Genomic DNA, 13,736 nt, shown 5'->3' with positions numbered 1-13,736 from the left:
AGAGTTCATGGTATGCCATGAACTGGGCTAAGATCTTTGGCGACATGACGCCATGTGCTCATCCAAAGAACTCTGAGGGAGGTACTGTCATTATCTCCACTCTACAGATGAGAACACTGAGGCTAGAAGAGGACTCGTAAATTGTCCAAGATCACCAGCTAGCAGGTACGAAGCCTAGAACCAAACCAGTTTTGCCTGACCCCACAGCCCAGCACTGCAAGCCCCACGTCCCACTTCCGCGTGCATGCCCATCACCCAGGGGCCAGGGTAAGGTGCACATTCTGACTCTGACAGGTCTGGGGTGGGACCTGGGACCCTGCATTTCTAATAAGCTCCCTAGCAGTGTCAGTGCTCCTAGCACAGGGACCAAACTTTGAACACCAAGCCTATGAAGGCCAAAAGGAGAAAGAGGCTTTCAACGGGGGGCAGGGAGGGGTGGGGAATGTTCCAGACCATGGGTAGCACTATCAAAGGTGGGAGGAGGAGATGTACAGTAAGTTCCAACGCCAGTCAAGAACTCAGTATGGCTGGAGCCAGGGCACCAGGAAGACTGGGAGAAGACGCCTTGAGCTCCCGCCTGAGGAGAGTGGACTTTAAGGTGCTGTCATGGAAAGCAGGGAAGGGTTTTAAGAAGGAACGCGAGGAGTTCCTGCTGTGGCTCGGTGGATAACAAATCCGTCTAGGAACCATGAGATTTCAGGTTTGATCCCTGGCCTCGCTCAGTGGGTTAAGGATCCCATGTTGCTGCGGCTCTGGTGTAGGCTGGTGGCTACAGCTCCGATTTGACTCCTAGCCTGGGAACTTCCATATGCCGCAGGAGCAGCCCAAGAAATGGCAAAAAAAAAAAATGGCTTGAACCCGGTGGGGCGAAGGGATGGAAGGAAGAGACTGGAAGCAACAGACCTTGCCGAGGGAGGATCAATTTCTCTGAAGCAAAGCTGCAACACTCTTTCCAGGTGCTAAAGATCTCTCAGCCATCCCATGCACTAGAGCGACAGTTTAGAGATGACAGAGCCGATGGCCAATACTTAAGTGCACACAACTACTCCAACAAAGTCACCAACAAAGCTACCACTAGAAATGGAGCCCCCCCACCAGTTCTTCCAATGGGCCATACGGTCTCGGTGGTGACCCAGCGCTTTCCCCTCTTTGCAGATTACATACGTGAATCCAATGGTGGAAGTGACTCGGTCGAGCTTCCCATAGAGGGTCCAGGCCCCAGGAATCCTACCACTAGCTTAGTGCTGTGCACCTTAGAGCACTTCCTCAGCAGAGAAGATGAAGACATGCAGCCGTAACTGGATAGCAGCGCACACTCATAAATGTGCAACAAGCAAAACCATTCCACTTCTTCCACGGGAAGCTCATATATTCTAAAAGGGGAGGCGGGGAGACGCTGAAACGGGGCCATCTACTCTAGACAGTTAAACCCAAAATAAAATTAGAAAATGTGTCACATGGAAAAACTTTGCAGGGAGAAAAGGTGCCTTTTCTCCCTCCCGTTTTCTTTCTGTGGGAGAGTGAGTAAACTGGCATTTTAACTAGACAGGGAAGGAGAGCAGCCGTGGTCTCCCTTTTGTACTTAATACACACAGCCGCTGGGCACGGTTTTGTATCCTGACCGTGGAACGGGGCGTCGGTGAAGGATGAGATCGGGGCTGAGGGCTGCTGAGTTCAAGCACCTCCTCCAACGCCCACGAAGTTTGGGCTGCGTGAACTCGGATATCTGAGAATGTGCACATTAATGGTGCTTTTAGAGTTCCCCTGGCCCAACCCCTTCATTTCCCCAAAAAACTGAGGCCCAAAGAGGGAGAGCAACTTGCTCCATCGAGACAAAAGAGCAGGGGAACATCAAAGTTGATGCCTTATTTGCTGTTGCCTTATTTGCCTCCAGCGTACAGGGAACCCTCTGTGGCCCCCGTGGACCTGCGTATAGCAGGCTTCCACTACTGGGTTACGTGTTCAGCAAGCGCTGCCTGAGTCCCTGCCAGGGCCAGGCGTGGTGCTAGGTGCTGCGGGCACAGGGAAGACTCACCTTTGGACTCTCAGGGTGCCCCCCACATTCCAGCCCCTCTGGGGCTGTGCGGTCTGAGACCAGGCTCTGAGGAGGGATAGTCCAGAAGATGAGGCCAAAACAGCACGCTGCTGGGGCCTCAGAGGGTTTCAAATGCCGCGCTAAGGAGTGTTACAATCATTTTCTATGGCTGCTGTAACAAATTGACTTAAATCAACACAAATGTGTTACCTCACTTTCTCTAGGTCACAAGTCCAATCCAGCTCTTAGTTGGATAAAAATTAAGCTTATCGTGCTCCTTTCTGAAAGCGTTAAAGAAAACTCCATCTTCTTGCTTTTTCCAGGATCTAGAGGCTGCAAGTAGTCCTTGGCTGGTAGCGCCTTCCTCCATCTTCAACACCCACAAAGACGAGTGGTCAGCCCATCTTAGGTGCCTTCTTCTGACCTCCTCTCCTGCCTCCCCTTCCACTTTTAAGAACACTAGTGATTATCCTAGGCCCACCTGGGTAACCTAGGCGCCTCTCCCTCTTTTAACGTTAGATGATCATCAATATCAATTCCATCTGCAACCCTCATTGCCCTTTGTCCTGTAACCTAACATAGTCACAGGTTCTGGGGATGAGGATATGGACGCTGCCTACCAAAGTGTTCTGAGGCAGGGGTGACATAATCAGAGCTGGCTTTACAGGGCTGCCGAACTTCAACGTGCATGTGAATCACCAGAGACCTTGCTAAACTGCAGATTCTGATAAATGGGGTCTGGAGCCCCAGTGTGGGTGGGCCTGGAGAGTCTGCATTCCCAGGTTCCCAGGTGAAGCTGATCGTGCTGGTTGGTGGACCTCACCTGAGTGGCCAGAAGCTTGATGACTCCTGTGGCTGCAATACAGGAGATGAGTGGAGAGAATGGAGGGCAGGAGACAGACCTTTGTGCTAAAAACAAAGACGGAAGCAGCCAGGTACTAAGCTTATGCGGCTGGAAAGGGGAGGAGCAGCTGGCTAACCCAACTTCAGATGGTTCTGTGTGTGACACTGTTGAAGCTGCATGGATTTGGGTTCGATTTGTCATCAGCTTTTGGACGTTCTGTTCTACAGGATGCAATGTTCTAACTTTCCAGCCCTGGAAGAGCATAGTTTCACTCTCCTTTCATGACATGTATTGGGTCCCTAATGCGTCTGTTATACCAGCCCCTGCTCCCACCTCACTTCAGCCACACACACCCCCACAGACCACTAAAATTATCATCATAGTGGTAGATGCCTGGGGGTGGTCTTCCAGCAGACGTGGAGGCTCACATAGTCTCTGTTGCGGGCCAGGGTTTTCACTAAGATCCCCACAGTCTCAGGCTTTGAATGATTCATTCACGAATGTATTCAAACGCTCATTATGTCCATTTGGTACCACGTCAGAGGCTGAGGAAACATGGATAAATAACATAGGATTCCTGCCCTCAAGGGACGCACAGCGATGTGGGAGCAGGAGGGAAGGAAGTACTGGACTGGTCCCCCATGACAGGCCCTGTGCATCTCTCATGACTCCTCCCAGTAGGAATCACTGTCCCAAATTACAGGCAAGGACAAGAGAGGTCACTGACCCAGGTCACTCAAGAGGGGGAAGCAGAGCTGAGATCTGAACCCAGGATGTGGCAGCTCTGCCTCTCACCTAGGCAGCATCTATGGACAGGACCCAGAAGGCCACCTTTGAAAGGAAGCCGCTGGACCACATTGCTTGTTCTCAACCCTGGCTGCACTTTAGAGTCTCACCAGGAGCTTTTAAAATCTGCCAGACTGGACCCCAGGCAAATTAAGAATCCTGGATGTGGGGAGGACCGGGCAGCAGGTTCCTCTGGAATTCTAAGGTGATTCTAAGATGCAGCCAGGATTGAGAACCACCAAGGTCTTGTGACCTGATTCTTATATATTAATGTCCTGAAACACCCTCTTCTCCTTTAGCCCCACCACACAGCCAGTACCAAATAAATGTATGAATGATGGGGGTGGTAGACGAGAAAGGAATCCCCAATTCCATTCAACTAAAACCAGTTTGGAGCAGTAATGCTAGCACTGTCCCTTTAGCTGTTGTCATGTCCTCCTTTTGATTAGAAAACAGCAGTGGTGGACAGAGGTGGGGTGCGCTAGGTATTCTCATGTGCTATTGTGGGGAATATAAATTACTATGCCTTCCCAAAGACTGCAATGAGGAGTTCTCGTTGTGGTGCAGCGGAAACAAATCTGACTAGTAACCATGAGGTTGCAGGTTCCATCCCTGACCTTGCTCACTGGGTTAAGGATCTGGCGTTGCTGTGAACTATGGTGTAGGTTGCAGACATGGCTCAGATCCCACATTGCTGTGGCTGTGGTGTAGGCTGGCGGCTATAGCTCTGATTTGACCCCTAGCCTGGGAACCTCCATATGCCACCAGCATGTCCCTAAAAAGCAAAAAAAAAAAAAAATAGACTGAAATGAAAGCCTTTTTAAAAACGGGCCGGCACTAGACCCAAGAGTTTGTTTTAGGAATTTGTTCCAGGAAATAATCACAGAAATGGTCAAATACAGAGCTTCCAGAATGGGATCATCACAATAGTGTTTATGGCAGAGAACAACTGGAAACAGCCTAAAGAAGGCCTGGTTTAATTACGGGACAGCCACATAGGGAGATATAATTTCAGTTATAAAAGATATAGCAAAGAATACTTAATGATCCAGAGGAAGTATCTAGATGATTGTTAAGGAAAAAACACGAAGCAACAAAATACAATGTAGAGAATGACCTATTCATATTGTAACATATGAGCATATTTAGGCATGGAAAATAAACTTAAAAGATAGTCCACCAAAGGTTAGCACGGTTTATCTCTGAGTGGTAATATGTGACTGTTTTAAACTCCTTTTTTCTGACTTTGATTTTTACAATGACCATTAGTTTTGTTATCAAAACATTTTAATGTTATTGAAAAAATAAATCTCTTTCAAGGATGGCTTACCTCCCTCTGCCTCCCTATTCTGCAGATGGAAATGGGCATCCCTATGTTAGCGGTACGGGGGCTTGCTGGCACCTGCCTTAGGACACTCAGGACAAGCTCCATGGCATTCAAGCCAGCTGCTGCACACTGGTCTCTACCCCCGGGTTGTGAGTCCCTCCAAGATGGGCAGTGGGTCCGATGTGGCTCTTTAGTCACCTTGCTACCCGGCCCCATGAGCCTTAGAGAGAGCGGGCAGCCAAGAAACAGGGAAGAAAGAGAGAAACCTGTATCAGCAGCCTCAACACAGAACATGCAGTTTTGAGGACCTCAGCAGACACTTGCTTTGAGAAGAGCCTAGTTACCAAGACCTCTCAGGGGTAGAGGGGGCTTTTAAGCTGGGCCCCCATTTGAGTCCCTCAGTGATAGGATGGGTGACTCCTGGAGAGATATAAGGCAGGGCTGCAAGCCAGACTCTAGCCAAGCTTCCCAAACCCAAAAAGCCCCCCCCCCAACACCTGAAGTCAGGGCTCCTACTCACTCGAGAGAGATATTAGGGCCCTCAGGACAATTTTCTGCCCTGTCCAGTCCTTCAAGTGGCCCATGGCATGCAACAAGTGTGAAATGAATTCCAGTGAATACAGTTGTGTTAGGATGGATTGCATTGGATTAGGTTGGGTTGGGTTGGATCAGGTTGAACTAAGTTGAGTTGGCTTAGGTTGGGTTGGGTTGGGTTGGTTAAGTTGAGGTGATTCTGTTTGGAGATAAGGGGTGGGTTGTACTCATTAGGTAGCCTAGGCCTCATGTCTTGCCTCATTAGATCTTGCCCAGGAAGAGGTCTGGGCCTTCTTTAGGTTCTGATCTAACTCTAGATTTTTTTCTCTTGAGTTGAGGTGGAGCAAGGAAGGTGGTCACTGAGAAAACCAGGTCCCTCCCAGTACCTCTGACCCATCTCAGCTCCCATGGCCTCTGTATCAACAGCAATAGCTCAGGCCCCACAACCCACTCCCCTGGCTTTGAAGCCTTAGGTGCTCATCTGTTCTCCTTACTGCATATTAATGTCTTAAATGGAATCCTATTGTAAGATTACCCCCCTTTTTGAATCCTAACCTGCCCACTACCACTATGACACTCCCAGGATCCAATCGTATCATGAGAAAATTATGTGATAAATAAGTGTATGCCAAAGAATGTATGGCTTAATGAAGGAGGCAGAAGGATGTCCCTTACCAGATTTTAAACCACATTACAAAGCGATGATTATCAAGACCATATGGAATTTAAAAAAAAAAAAAACACATATTCCCAGAAAAGTGACCAAGAGTATACAGATCTCATACACACACAAAAATCTATCATTAGAAGAAAAATTTTACATGATAACCAGAAGCAACACAACGATGGAGGAATCGTTCACATTTTAATTGGTATTTCAGGGAATCCTGGGTACAACTTTGGAAAAGAACTGATCTCAGAATACACTCTATGTAATCTATGTAACTGAAGGTCCATTTTAGACAAGCTGTAGACATTCAAAGAAAATTCAAAAATAAGCTCATATATTCTGCTAGCATGGAAAGACAAACGAACAACTTTTGACAAAATGGAGGCTTTCAGGAGTCAGATGAGTAGGATAAGCTAGAAAATAAATTGTTTATACAAATAGATGTAATGGAAAAAAAGATACAGAGCAAAGTAACAGTGCAAATTCCAACCTAAATAGTTATTAAAGTTATTAAAGAAAAGTAAACTAAAAGCCCCATAATGTGCCCTGATTACTCAGCCATGGCCACTCCAGAGTTGGCAGAACCATGGAAAAGTCAGGATGACTTAGACTCCGCAGAAGACATGGTAAATTGGCGCATCATCTCTAGACCACAGGCTAGACCTGCCCATTTACTCCCTCTTTGATTCACTGAAAGAGTTTGGGGAGCACCCACTCTGTGCCAGGCCCTGTGCTAGGTTCTGGGATTATGAGTTGGGCAAGACCCAGTCCCTGCCTTTCAGAAGTTCCCATGTAGTAGAGGACACAGATGGGTAATTAATGATCATGGTCCAGTCTGAGGAGCCCAGTGACTGAGAGATGGTGATACAGAGTAAGAGATAGCCAGCATGTCTGGTAGAGCAGGAGGACTTCCTAGAGAGGAATCTTAAAGGATGAAGTCGGGGATGAAGGTGAACCAGGGGAAGGGCATTCTCAAAGAGGGACTGGCCCATGCAAAGTCAGAGGTAGAACACCTCGTTTCTCATCCAGAAACCTGCCAGTGGTTGATGTGAATCCAACTCAAGAGGAACTTCATGTGAGTGGAGACTGGGAGGCAGGTGGAGGCCAGACCACAAGGGGGACTTGGAGGCAAGGAGCAAGACTCCATCCTAGGGACAATGAGAACCCAGCAAGCACAATTAATCTAGGGAGCAGCATGATTCAATTTGTAGCTCGGAAAGATCCAAGTAAATATATATTAAGAACTAACCAATTCTATTTTTTTCTTTTTTTTTCTTTTCTTTTCTTTTTTCTTTTTTCTTTTTTTTTTTTTTTTTTGTCTTTTTGCCACTTCTAGGGCCACTCCTGTGACATATGGAGGTTCCCAGGCTAGGGGTCGAACTGGAGCTGTAGCTGCCAGCCTACACAAGAGCCACACCAATGGAGGATCTGAGCCGTGTCTGCAACCTACACCACAGCTCATGGCAATGCTGGATCCTTAACCCACTGAGCAAGGCCAGGGATCGAACTCACAACCTCATGGTTCCTAGTTGGATTCATTAACAACTGAGCCACGAAGGGAACTCCGAATTAGTTCTATTCTTCAATGGGCAAACTTGTTTGGAGGAATCAAGTCAAAGGAAATAATCCAAAAAGAAAACAAAGGTCACTTGTCTAAAGATGTTCCCAGCAACACTATTTTTCATAATGACAAAACGGCCCAAGTCTAATTGGCCAACTCTGGACAAATGAGATATGACCCATGCCCTCAAGGTGTTCCCATAGGAAGGAGAGAGAAATAGACATATTGACAGTACAGGGAAGTAGTGGCTGTGCCTGGAGAGACAACTAAAGGGTTGGGGGTGGGAGTTAGTGATAAGAAAGCTCAGCTGGGGAGAAGCAGGGAAGGCACCCTGGAAAAGGTGCTGTTTAAGCTGGGAGGTAGGACTAGGCCCTAGAGAGAAAGAGAAGGTGAGAAAGTGTACTCTACACAGGGAGATTTGTTCATACCTTGTGCAAAGGCAAGGAGCCTGCACAATCCCAACTATACACAGTGAGCTGTGAGTGATCCAGTGTGCCAGGGCTTTTCAGCCTTCCCCCTGCTATAAAACACATAAACAGGGCATTACACTACCACGGGCATTCCAGACTTTAGAGAAAACCAAAAATTTAGCCAGTAATTAAAACACTACAATCACTTGTATTCATCACAACTTCTAATGGTATGTGAGCAACAGGAGCTCATTACAGGCTGGGGCACAGGTAAGACAGGAGGCCAGTGATGTGAAATCTTAGGTGTGACTCTTACCCCTTTTTCTCACTCAGGAAGGAGTATCAGCTGGCCACCAGCAAGAGTGAGATGATTCCCCAAAGGAGCACATGAAAAGCTGTGATCCAGTCCCCCAAAGAAGACCTACAAATGGCCAAGAAGCACATGAAAAGATGTTCAACATCATTAGTTGTTAGGGAAATTCAAATAAAAACTCCAGTGAGATACCACTTTATACCTACTAAGATGGCTGTAATTTAAAAATTGGAAAATAACGAGTATTGACAAGGAAGATGGAAAAATTGGAAACTTTATACACTGCTGGTGGAAAGGTGAAATGGTTCAGCTACTGTGGAGAAGAGATTGGGAATTCCCCAAAATTTAAGCATGGAATCATAACATAACCCAGCAATTCCACTGTTAAGTATACAAGCAAAATAACTGAAAACATACTCAAATCCTTGCACCCAAATGTCATAAAAGCACTATTCATAATAGCCAAAAGGAGGAAACAAGCCAAATGTCAATGGAAGAATGGATAAACAAATGGTGGTGTGTTCATACAATGGAATATTACTCACTAATTAAAAATGAAGGACTAATACATGCTACAACATGGATGAACCCCAAAACATTATGCTAAGTGAATGAAGCCAAATGCAAAAGATCACATATTCCGTGATTTCATTTATATGAAATATAAAAATAGGCAAATCCATAGAGACAGAAGGCAGTTTATTGATTGCCACCAGCTGAAGGAGTAGAGATGGGGGGAACAGGTAGGGATGAAAATGTTTTGGAACTAGAGATGAAGGCTGCACAACACTGAAAATGTACTAAATGCCACTGAATTGTCATTCATGAAAATGGCTAGTTTTATGTATGTGAATTTCACCTCAATTAAACAAAATAAATCAAGATAACCAAAGGTCCAATAAATATATGAAAAGAAAATCAACTTCATAACCAGGAAAATATAAATTAAAATGACAGTAAGATTCTAATGTGTATCCCTTAAAAAGGCTGAAATTAAGCCCAGTGGCAAGACCAAATGCTGGTGAGAATGGAAGAAACAGACCTCATACCAGGTTGGTGGCTGTGAACACACACAACTGTAGTGGACAACATGCTGGCATTGTTCATTTGGAGGACTCGTGTACCCTGTCAGTCAGCACTCTACTCCTAGATGTAGAACCTACAGGAATGCATGCACATGTGCACCAAGAGACATGCGTAAGAAGGTTCAGAGACATGCTACTATGATATTAACCCAAAACAGAAACCACTCAAGTGTCATTGGAAGTAAATGGATAAATAATGTATAGTAAATGAATTCAGTGGAATTTTATACAGCAACAAAGATGAATTAACTATAGCCATATGCAACAGCAAAAATGAATCTCAAAACTTCACATTTAGTGAAAGAAGGTAGATACCAAAGAAGATATCCTGTATGTATAAAGTTCAAAATCAAGAAAAGTAGAACTTGGAGTTCCTGCTGTGGTTCAGTGGAAATGAATCTGGCTAATACCCATGAGGATGCAGGTTTGATCCCTGGCCTCACTCAGTGGCTTAAGGGTCCCGTGTTCCTGTGGGGTAGGCTGGCAGCTCCGGCTCCAATTTGACCTCTAGCCTGGGAACGTCCATATGCCGTGGGTGTGGCCTAAAAAGAAAAAAGAAAAAAAAAAAGTGGAACTTTAGAACTTGGGAATATATGCTTAGGTACTAAAGTTATGTTATTTATTAAAAGTAAGGAAGCCATCACCATAAAAGTTAATGTGATAGTTACCTCTGAGGGGATGGAGGGCTATCCTATTTCTTGATCTGGTTACATGAATGTTAGCTTCATGAGAAATCACTGGACTGTATTCTTGTGTGCTCTTTCTTTCTTTTCAGGGCCACACTTGCAGCATACATAAGTTCCCAGGCTAGGGGTCAAATCAGAGCTGTAGCTGCTGGCCTAGGCCACAGCCACAGCAATGTGGGATCCAAGCCACACCTATGAACTACGCTATGCTTGCAGCAATGCCGGATCCTTAACCCACAGAGCAAGGCAGGAATTGAACCTGCATCCTCAAGTATACTAGTCAGTTTCTTAACCCACTGAGCTACAGTGGGAACTTTTCTAAATGGATGTTATGTTTCATAATAAAGGATTTAAAAAAATAATTTGCACACATCAGCAATTTGTTATCAGGAATAAACTATTCGTGACACAACCGCCCCTCTCCCCACAAAAACCTTCTTATCCTCTAAAATAGCAGGCATTCCAATGACACTGTAACATTACTAGTTCAGCCATCATCCATTAGGGGCACAAGGATCAATCTGGGAGACAAGAGTCCCATTGACAAGGGCCTCGTTAAAAGGGTGGGCCACACAATACCCAGGAGCCAAGAAGCTTTAAGATTTGAGGCCTGGTTTCCTCATCTGAAGCACAGTCCCCAGCTCCTGGAGTAATTGTGAGGATTGGATGAATCAAGTATGAATGTGTCACCAAACATATGAAGTAGTTTACAAGTGTTAGCCTTACTAATAAACTGCATGCAAGATTTCGTTTGCACGAGGATATTTTCCATGTCTAGGAAGATTCTCTCCGGGTCCCAGAGGGACACTGTCTACCCATCAATCACTCATCAGTTACAAACGGCCCTCTCCAGACCCTTTTCAGCTCCTGAGGGTTTCAGGTACGCCTTTTTACATTATGGATAGGCACAGGACTTCCTCTATGTTCAAAAAATAGCCCTGAACCTGGCATCAGGATCCAGCCTACAAATGCAGAAGAAGAAAGAAACACCAAAGTTTCTTTCCCCAGAACTTTCTTCCTTTGGGGGCTGGGGGTTGCAGCAAAGTTCACAAAAGACCACAGAACCCGAAGCTGCCCTCTGCTGCTAGGTTGGCAGTACTCTATATCATATGCAAAACTGCAATGTTCCAACATGGGCCAAGGGGCTGAGAAGCCAAAACTGGGCTCCAGCTGCCCTTTGATCTGCAAGAAATGCCAGGCTGGACGCGCTGGCAGGAAAAGCTGTCATTGTGTTTAAGTCTTACTCCCAAGGAGACAATGGTTTGGACTGTCCCAGGCTTCCTCCAGTACACAAAGAGTTAACCATGGCCACCCAGGTAATCCTCAGTTTCCTTCAGAGAGACAGAGGTTGTTCCCTCCTCTCCCCACATGCTTATTCTATTGAGACTGTGTAATAAACTCCTAAATCCAAAAGCGGTCAGAGACTATTTGCAAAGCATAGTTCTTCTGCAAAACTGCATGGAAAAAGGGCTGAGCGGGGAAGGACTGGAACCTAGAGATCTGAGCCCAAGTCCTGCCTTTTGCACAGGCCAATCCTCAGCCTCTCTCACCCTCAGTGTCCTCTTCTGTAAAAATGCCTGCTTTGCTTTCCAACCCAGCTACTGCAAGCATCAGCCTGTAGTTGGGATCACTTCTTTTGTGCCCAGTATGTGCCATGGTGTGGAAAGCATATTATTTCTAATATCTCTTTTAATCTTCACAGCATCCTAGGAGGAAAGGTGGTCTAAGTATTCCCCCTTTCCAGATGGGGGAACAGAAGCACAAGTGGTGAAATTCATTGCCCAATGGCACCAAAGGGGCCACAATTCAAGCCCACGCAGCCTGACGCACCTTAAGACAAAACTATGTTAACACAGGTTCTAATGGTCATAGAACGGTCTCTGAGTTCTGATGGGGAAAGTCAGCCCCGGGGAATAGAAGGTACCAGATCCCCTGGTTCCCAGTCCATAGCTCTTCCTGTCACCCGTGGAGCCACTGCCCACGATAGATGGAACCCTCCAGGTAACTCAGGACTAAGGTAGGTGTCAGGGCAATTCAGTTCCGTTATTTCTTGGGAGGCAAAGCGCCAGGTGTCTCTGCTAGCGGTCATGCTTCCGCACCTGTGTACAGAGAGAGCACCAGATCTGCTCTTACAATGAGCCAGCCGGCACCCACGATCTGAGCGCGGGCGCTGGAGGAGCTGGAGCTAGCTGTTCCCACGGGGCTGCTGGCGCTGGCACAGTGCTTCCAACGTCCCTCTCTGCCCAGGAATGGAGAGACCGCGCCTAGTTCACACATCTCGGTGCCTGGGCAGCGCTCCACCGGCTCCAGTCACCTAGAGACTCTCATTCGTCCCCTCGAACCCTCTGCACCATCAGGGGAAGCCGCGGCAGCACAGCCAGTGCGCACCGAGCGGCGAGAACTCCCTTTTATGTCCAGGAATGAGGCGCGCACCGCAGCAGCGCCCGCCGCCAAAAATCAACTTCCCGGGGTCCTGAGGCAGCTGGTGTCACCTTCGGGCGAGGCAGCTTACCTGTTGCGGAGCGGGTCCGGGTGACAGCGGGGAGAAGAGCGGAGATGGAAAGCAGCAACAGCAAGCGCCAGCACTGAGCGTCCCTCCTGCAAAAGTGGCCGAGAGGAAGAACGTGAGGCCGCGGGAGAGGGCGGGGGTGGGTAGGGGGGCGCGGGGCAGCGAGTCCTACCTTGACGCCATCTCTCAGGTCCGCGAGCCCTCGAGGGCACTGGGCCGCCAAGCTCCGCAGAGCGCAGTCGGACACTGCACGAGGGCCGCTCGCCCTTCCTGCCGGGAACAAAGGCGGTGCTGGGCAGGGGCAGCGGCAGCAGCGGGCAGGATCCCGGCCCGGCCCGCGCCCTGAGTCACCCGCGCTCTGAAACCCGATTCCGCCGCGCCCTGTGCTCCCCCGCGCGCCTAGCCGCGCCGCGCCCCACCTCAGGCAGCGCTGCAGCGGCGCATTTGCGCCCTAGAGCTCCTGGCGGAGCCAACCGCCTCCCCACGCCCCTTTCCCCTCGACGGATGAGTGCCCCCAGCCGAGGCTTCCACCTGGGCGGGCTTGTGTAACACAGCAAAGCCCCAAGCCCACAGTCGTCTGGGTCAGCGGGGCGCCGCTCCCGCCCGCCCTCACCTCTGCCCCAGTCCCGGCTGCCCCGCCGACAAAATACTCTCTTTTCATCGGCCAATGGAATCCTTTCGCCAGCCCAGGGAGGCTGGAATTGCTGATTTGCCTAAATGACAACGAAGACACCGAGGCTCAGAGGGATGCAGCGAATGTCCCAAGGTCACACAGCTGGACTGACTGCTGTGCCCCGCCCTGCGCGCCCGCTACACGACCCCCTTGAATGCCCAAGAGTGACCTCATTTTGGGGGGGGGGGGGCGGGAGGGGATCTATAAGCAATACATATAAATAAATGAAGCGAAGAGAATCCTAACAAAAAATTTAAATAGATCTAATATTCCAAGGTTTTCCTTTTTGTACCTTGCTTGCAC

The 13,736-nt window shown here is 47.9% G+C and overlaps 1 protein-coding gene across 2 annotated transcripts in view; it reads right to left on the bottom strand.

Annotated features, from left to right (window-relative positions):
* COL15A1 (collagen type XV alpha 1 chain) overlaps window positions 1-13,427 on the bottom strand; it is a 111,448-nt gene extending 98,021 nt beyond the window's left edge. Inside the window, exons 1-3 of one of the 2 annotated variants that reach the window (XM_047768024.1) lie at window positions 13,374-13,427; window positions 12,933-13,030; window positions 12,764-12,849 (exon numbers count right to left, since the gene is read on the bottom strand). In XM_047768024.1, the coding sequence (XP_047623980.1) occupies window positions 12,764-12,849; window positions 12,933-12,943 (97 nt within the window). In that variant the 5' untranslated portion in view covers window positions 12,944-13,030; window positions 13,374-13,427. The other variant, XM_047768023.1, reaches the window with a different exon arrangement.
* Window positions 13,428-13,736: the final 309 nt, after the last annotated feature.

Source organism: Phacochoerus africanus, chromosome 2 (genome assembly GCF_016906955.1).
Source record: "Phacochoerus africanus isolate WHEZ1 chromosome 2, ROS_Pafr_v1, whole genome shotgun sequence".
In the NCBI taxonomy this organism is placed as follows: Eukaryota; Metazoa; Chordata; class Mammalia; order Artiodactyla; family Suidae; genus Phacochoerus; species Phacochoerus africanus.
The sequence above is the reverse complement of the archived record's forward strand: the minus strand, read 5'-3'. Positions and strand labels throughout refer to the sequence as shown.